General features: G+C 37.8%; 1 protein-coding gene across 1 annotated transcript in view; it reads left to right on the top strand.

Moving 5' to 3' along the window:
• The first annotated feature begins 200 nt into the window (after positions 1-200).
• Positions 201-7535, top strand: part of LOC138955655 (uncharacterized) — a 14822-nt gene continuing 7487 nt past the window's right edge. Inside the window, exons 1-2 of the mRNA XM_070327218.1 lie at positions 201-338; positions 5274-5439. Coding sequence (XP_070183319.1) covers positions 299-338; positions 5274-5439 — 206 coding nt within the window. The 5' untranslated portion in view covers positions 201-298. The remainder of the gene's footprint in view (positions 339-5273; positions 5440-7535) is intronic.

Genomic DNA, 7535 nt, shown 5'->3' with positions numbered 1-7535 from the left:
TCCCCCTCGGACGACAAAAAAGCTGGTCTGTCAACAACCCATCAAACATCTTATATTATCACAGGCCAGTGATCACTGAAAATGCCTTCGATTCCATTGCGGTTGCTAATGTCCCCTTCCCATTCGATTTCCCTCTATTGTTTTTCTGACGCTTTCAATCGAGTGTTTGGCGCAAGCACGATTCCACCGTTCTGAGAGAGAGGCCGAGTCAGGGGACATAACTCTTGTGGTGGTTGTATGATAAAAAGAGGTCCGAGGACATGTAATCGGCATTTGGCAGTTCTGTCTTTACACCGAGATGCTGAAAATGGATAGTTTGAATTATCTGCTTTTTGCTGGTGAGTGCGTTGCTATTTATTTTTATTTATTTGTGTGTTGATAATTATTGTGACGTTACTGCTGTGATAGTGATGATAGTTGACGGTTGTGAAAGTGTGTTTTTTACATTTAGTCACGTTTTGACAAAATGTTTTAACGTAGAGGGGGGAATCGAGACGAGGGTGTGGTGTATGTGTGTGTGTGTCTCTGCGTGTGTGTGTGTAGAGCGATTCAGACCAAACTATTGGACCGATCTTTATGAAATTTTACATGAGAGTTCCTGGGAATGATATCCCCGGATGTGTTTTTCTTTTTTTCGATAAAAACCTTTGATGACGTCATATCCGGCTTTTTGTAAAAGTCACACCCTCATTTTTCAATCAAATTGATTAAAATTTTGGCCAAGCAATCTTCGACGAAGGCCGGACTTCGGTATTGCATTTCAGCTTGGCGGCTCAAAAATTAATTAATGACTTTGGTCATTAAAATCTGAAAATTGTAAAAAAGATATATATATTTTTAAACGATCCAAATTTACGTTCATCTTATTCTTCGTCATTTTCTGATTCCAAAAACATATAAATATGTTATATTTGGATTAAAAACAAGCTCTGAAAATTAAAACTATAAAAATTATGATCAAAATTAAATTTTGAAATCAATTTAAAAACACTTTCATCTTATTCCTTGTCGGTTCCTGATGTGTGTGTGTGTGTGTGTGTGTGTGTGTGTGTGTGTGTGTGTGTGTGTGTGTGTGTGTGTGTGTGTGTGTAGAGCGAATCAGAGTAAACTACTAAACCGATCTTTATGAACATTTACATGAGAGTTCCTGGGTATGATATCCCCAGAACAATTTTTTCATTTTTGGATAAATGTCTTTGATGACGTCATATCCGGCTGTTTGTAACAGTTGAGGCGGCACTGTCACACCCTCATTTTTCAATCAAATTGATTGAAATGTTGGCCGAGCAATCTTCGACGAAGGCCGGACTATGGTATTGCATTTCAGCTTGAAGGCTTAAAAATTAATTAATGACTTTGGTTATTAAAAATCTGAAAATTGTAATTAAACTTTTGTTTTATAAAACGATCCAAAATTACGTTCATCTTATTCTTCATCATTTTCTGATTCCAGAAACATATAAATATGTTATATTCCGATTAAAAACAAGCTCTGAAAATAAAAAATAAAAATTTTGATTGAAATAAAATTTCCGAAATCGATTTAAGCACAACTTCATCTGATTCCTTGTCGGTTCCTGATTCCAAAAACATATAGATATGATATGCTTGGATTAAAAACACGCTCAGAAAGTTAAAACAAAGAGAGGTACAGAAAAGCGTGCTATCCTTCTCAGCGCAACTACTACCCCGCTCTTCTTGTCAATTTCACTGCCTTTGCCACGAGCGGTGGACTGACGATGCTACGAGTATACAGTCTTGCTGAAAAATTGCATTTCGTTCAGTTTCATTCTGTGAGTTTGACAGCTTGACTAAATGTATTTTTGCCTTACGCGACTTGTTTTTCTTCTCTTTCTTGGTATTTGTCAAGCACATCATTGTGGGGCTTTTAATCAATAACATGCATCCGTCTACAATGTATCATCATTCATCCTTCAACATGCATAATAAATATGTAAATGGCAAGTCTACAAGACATATATATATACAACATTAGGACATAACCGACAGACGGACATATAACATACCGTTCTCCTACAAGTAAGGCCGGAGCATAACATAACGTGCAGATTACAATACTGATAAAATGAAAGAGAGAGAGAGAGAGAGAAAGAGAGAGAGAGAGAGAGAGAGAGAGAGAGAGAAAGAGAGAGAGAGAGAGAGAGAGAGAGAGAGAGAGAGTAATGATGGTGGTGGTGGTGGTATCATTTATAATGTATAATAATACAAATAATAGATTCTTTTTGAACTTCCACCCTACAATAGTCAAAAGTCACTAAATTACAAGACACCCCTACACCCATAAGATTGGACAGGGTGACAGACAGGTAAGAGGATAAGTGAAGCAGACAGACATAAGACATACACACACTCTTGCCTAAAATCTTATAAAACCCTACAATTTTAAATTGTGGAAAAAGTTAAGCTGAAATGGACACTTCGCCTTGGTCAATAACCTAACATATATTCGCATAGGGTAACCACTCTGACAAAAAAAATCAACATTTCTATTTCTGATAAAATTCAATTTCTTTTCAATGTAATATCTTTGTTTTAATATTTTCAAGAAAACACCCAAAAGCGGAACTGAGCCCTGAAGTTTACATTTATAAATATAATATTTTTCTAAAAGAATAATCAAATCTAAAACATTATCAGTGTTCACATTATCATCATTTTCAAATATAATCAATCCTTTTGAAAAAGTCAAATGTTCACAATGTAAACATTCTTTGTGCAATACATTATTCAATTTAATCCAGAAGGTTTTAACAATCATACATTCCCAAAATAAGTGAACAATTGTCTCTTCATGATACCCGCAAAATGTGCAAAGCGGTGAATTTTTAATTTTACACAAATATAAATATTTATTACAAGGTAGAATCCGGTGTAAGAGTCGCAGCTGAAAGCACCTTAAACTTACATCAACAGTACTTTGAAAGGGTTTGAAACAAATTAATTTCCAATTCATATTACTTTCACTGGTGCTATTCCATTTTGAAACCGCGGATGGAATAACGTTAGACTGCACAAACACCTTCTTCACAACATGGTTTCCTTTTTTTATCACTGACCACACTCTACTATCCACTGATTCATGCTGACAATTCAATGTCTTAAAATTCAATTTCTTCTGATAGCTTTTCACAGCGGATACAATTCCACAATACAACAAAATATCACTTTAAACATTAGGAAATAATTCAGAAAACTCTTGATAATTCAAATATTTACCCTCCAAATTTACTAAATGTTTCACATATACAATTCCTTCTTCATGCCAACTCTTATGATAAATACTTCTTTTACCTTTCACTATGTTATCATTATAAAAAAGACATTCGTTCAAAAATTCATCAATATTAACAGGTAAACATTTTGCATATAACTTTTCATAATGCTTTAACACATCTTGCCAAAACTTGTTTTTCACCGTATTTTTCAACACTTTTATATAATTGCAACCAACCAGATTTTCAATATTTAGTTCTGGATACATATCCATAACAAATCTCTTCAAACATGGGGGCCCGGGTAGCTCAGGTGGTAGAGCACTGGACTTGTGATCGAAAGGTCGCTGGTTCGAATCCGGGCCGGGACGGACACAGGTCAACCTTATGTACAGACCCAGAGACGGTATCCATCTCCCACCCCTGTGTCACCACAATGGCACGTTAAAGATCTTGGTCATTCTACCATAAGTGCAGATGGCTGATACCACCTAAACACGCATACATCAAAAGCCGTGAGGGCGTAAAAACTCGAATCGTATAAACCAATTCATGTCCAATATGGGCAATTAAGACCTGACGGACAATAAGCCCCTTAAAATTTACTCCTTTTTTATCAAAAATGAATCACCACAAACAACTTTTCGCATCCAATCAATCTTCAATGTTGACAAAAATACATAAATATTCACCATATTTAACCCCCCTTCTTCAAGGGGTTTAAACACTACTGTCTTTTTAATTTTTGCTCTTTTACCACTCAATAAAAAATCAAATAACTTATCCAATTCTTTCAATAAGTTATTATCAGGATCGGGCAGACACATAAACAAATGTGTAATCTTTGACAATACAAGGGTTTTAAAAACTATTATTTTACCTAGTGGGGTAAGATGTCTCTTTCCCCATCATATAAAATCTTTTTAATATCTTTTAATTTATCCTGATAATTAAATGTAGTGTTGATCTTGACTAAATGTTTTTATATCGCTTCACGCGACTTGTTGTTATTTCATTCTTTCTGTATATTTTTCAGTGGTTCTTGTTGCCTGTTTGTCTATGATTGTTTGTTTGTTTGTTTATGTCTGTCTTTGTGTCTGTCTGTCTGTCTCTCTCTCTCTGTCTGTCTTTTTGTCTTTTTGTCTGTCTGTCTGTCTGTCTGTCTGTCTGTCTGTCTGTCTGTCTGTCTGTCTGTCTGTCTGTCTGTCTGTCTGTCTGTCTGTCTGTCTGTCTGTCTGTCTGTCTGTCTGTTTTGTCTTTTTGTCTTTTTGTCTGTCTGTCTGTCTGTCTGTCTGTCTGTCTGTCTGTCTGTCTGTCTGTCTGTCTGTCTGTCTGTCTGTCTTGTCGGTTTGTCGGTCTTTTGTCTGTCTGTCTGTTTGTCTGTCTGTTGTTTGTCTGTCTGTCTGTTGTTTGTCTGTCTGTCTGTTGTTTGTCTGTCTGTCTGTTGTTTGTCTGTCTGTCTGTCTGTCTGTCTGTCTGTCTGTCTGTCTGTCTGTCTGTCTGTCTGTCTGTCTGTCTGTCTTTTTTTGTGGTATGTCAGTCGGCTTTTCTTTCTTTCGTTCTACACGTTTTTAAGTTAATTCAATTGCTCACTGCAAGAGTTTCATTGCCAGTTACAAAGTATCATTTAACGTTACATTAATTTAATTGCTTTCATCAACATGTTATATCTTCCTGAATTTTGAATTAAGTGCCACGCTGTTTGACATTTTCAAAATCTTAACCAAGTACCGATCGTTTCTGCTATTCGTAACTGCAAACAGTGTTTTAAAGTTTGCTGCATTCATTATTACTTTTGTTCATACGTTTTATTGTTTTTTTGCATATATCAACTAACTCTCCTTTCAAGTTTCTGAAGTAGGTGCCTCTTCGGGGGGTCTGTGATGGGTTGTTATATATTGTAAAGGTAAGTATATATACGTTCCTTCTTGAACATTTCCAATCTACATTCTAGTGTTTTCCAGCTTCATTTTTTTCGTTTTCAGAAAAAAATGTATCCTAATTTCAACGTTTTCCAAATATTTCCTATCTAAATGCCAGTGTTCGTCAGTGCGTGCGGTAGCGTGTATATCTACTACCCAGCAAGAAGCAGGCACGCGGACGCACTGTCGAAATGCCAGAGGTTCGACATGACACTGCTGGAACTACGGAATCAGACAGAACTTGACACCTGGAATTCCCTCAAGTCCTCTCTCTTCGCTTTGCAGTGAGTGTTGCTTTGTTTGTTTGTTTGTTTGTTTGTTTCATTCATGGGCTGAAACTCCCACGGCTTTTATGTGTATGAACGTTTTTACCCCGCCATTTAGGCAGCCATACGCCGCTTTCGGGGTAAGCATGCTTGATATTTTCGTATTTCTATAACCCACCGAGCTCTGACATGACATGGATTACAGGATCCTTCCCGTGCCCATTTGGTCTTGTGCTTGCGTGTACACACGCAGGGTAATAAGGCACTCGCAGGTATGCACATTAGTTGACCTGGGAGATCGGAAAAATCTCTACCCTTAACTGGCTGCGGCCGGGATTTGAACTCACGACCTTCCTATTAGGAAGCCGATGTCTTATCCACTAGGCCACTGCGCCCGTCTAGTGTGTGTTTGCTCTCCCGAAATTGGCGTATGGCTGCCTGAACGGCGGGGTTAAAACGGTCATACACGTCAAAAATCCACTCGTGCAAAAACATGAGTGAACGTGGGAGTTTCAGCCCATGAACGAAGAAGAAGAAGAAGAAGCAGTGAGGGAAAAACTGAACTGTTAAATTTTAAACGACGTGATAGTGATTTTGACTGTTTGACATTTAATGACATTGATGTTCAGGACCCTGCCCACCACAAACACTTGGGCGTTGTTTTACAAAATGATTGTAAGTGGAATGTTCATATTAACAGTATTGCAAGTAAAGTAATGTTATTGATTAACTGTTTGAAATTTTACAAGCACAGGTTTAGTAGAAAATCTTTAGAAATTATGTATAAATCTTACGTATTACCACACTTTGATTACGCCGATGTCGTCTGGGACAGTTGTACAGAAGGGTTATCAAACATTTTGGAACAGCTCCACCTCGAGGCCTTAAGGGAAATTGTCGGAGCAGTTAAAGGAACAAGCCACCAAAAATTATATGACGAATCAGGCTTCAGTAGTTTAAAACTAAGACGGGAAAAACATAAATTAATTTTGTATCACAAAATGGTACACGGGAAATGTTCACAGAACGTAGCTGATTTATTGCCTCCTCTTGTCTCGACTGTAAACCCCTATCATAGACGAAACCCACTTGAACGGGTCGTACCACCACACAGAACTGAACTGTATAACAAGTCATTTGTTCTCAGCACTACCCGAACATGGAATTCTCTACCAGACAATATCAAATCAACAAAATCAATTAGCCAGTTTAAACATTTTCTAGGTCGTTCAGATAGTAAAGTTCCTCCTCAATATTATCATGGTAAGAGAAAAGAAGGAATTATACACTGTAGATTAAGATTAGAAATGAGCGATTTAAATGATGATATGATGAAACGCCACTTAAGTGATAACCCGACTTGTGAGTGCGGATATCGTAATGAAGATGTTGAACATTATAAGATGTTTGGTGGCTTGTTTTTTTTTTTATTATTATTCTCTTTATTTATATAGCGCCTTATCCGAAGTTCAAAGCGCTTTATGCCGTGTGAGATGGAATTTTTTACACAATATATCACGCATTCACATCGACCAGCAAACCTCAAGCCTGTTAGGCGAATGTTCACTTTTCGCGGCCTTTATTCCAAGTCACATGGGCATGTATGGACATTTTTATCTATGCCTATACAATTTTGCCAGGAAAGACCCTTTTGTCAATCGTGGGATCTTTAACGTGCACACCCCAATATAGTGTACACGAAGGGACCTCGGTTTTTCGTCTCATCCGAAAGACTAGCACTTGAACCCACCATCTAGGTTAGGAAAGGGGGGGAGAAAATAGCGGCCCGACCCAGGGTCGAACACGCAACCTCTCGATTCCGAGCGCAAGTGCGTTACCACTCGGCCACCCAGCCACCTGGTTGACAGACCAGCTTTTTTGTTGGTCCAAGGGGACCATATCGACTTTTGTTTCATCTTTATCGACCAAGGCCGAAGGAGCAAAAAACACTCAAGTACAGTATGTTGGATAAACCGAGTACTACAAGGCTTGCTGCGTCGTACTAGATTTACACTTTTCGCTTTTTCAAATATTGGCCTGTGACGGCTTTCATATGTCTCCGCATGATTATTGATATACGATACCGATGTATGCACAGCCTTTGCGGTGACTTA

This window comes from Littorina saxatilis, unplaced genomic scaffold (assembly GCF_037325665.1).
Source record: "Littorina saxatilis isolate snail1 unplaced genomic scaffold, US_GU_Lsax_2.0 scaffold_2490, whole genome shotgun sequence".
In the NCBI taxonomy this organism is placed as follows: domain Eukaryota; kingdom Metazoa; phylum Mollusca; class Gastropoda; order Littorinimorpha; family Littorinidae; genus Littorina; species Littorina saxatilis.
The sequence above is the reverse complement of the archived record's forward strand: the minus strand, read 5'-3'. Positions and strand labels throughout refer to the sequence as shown.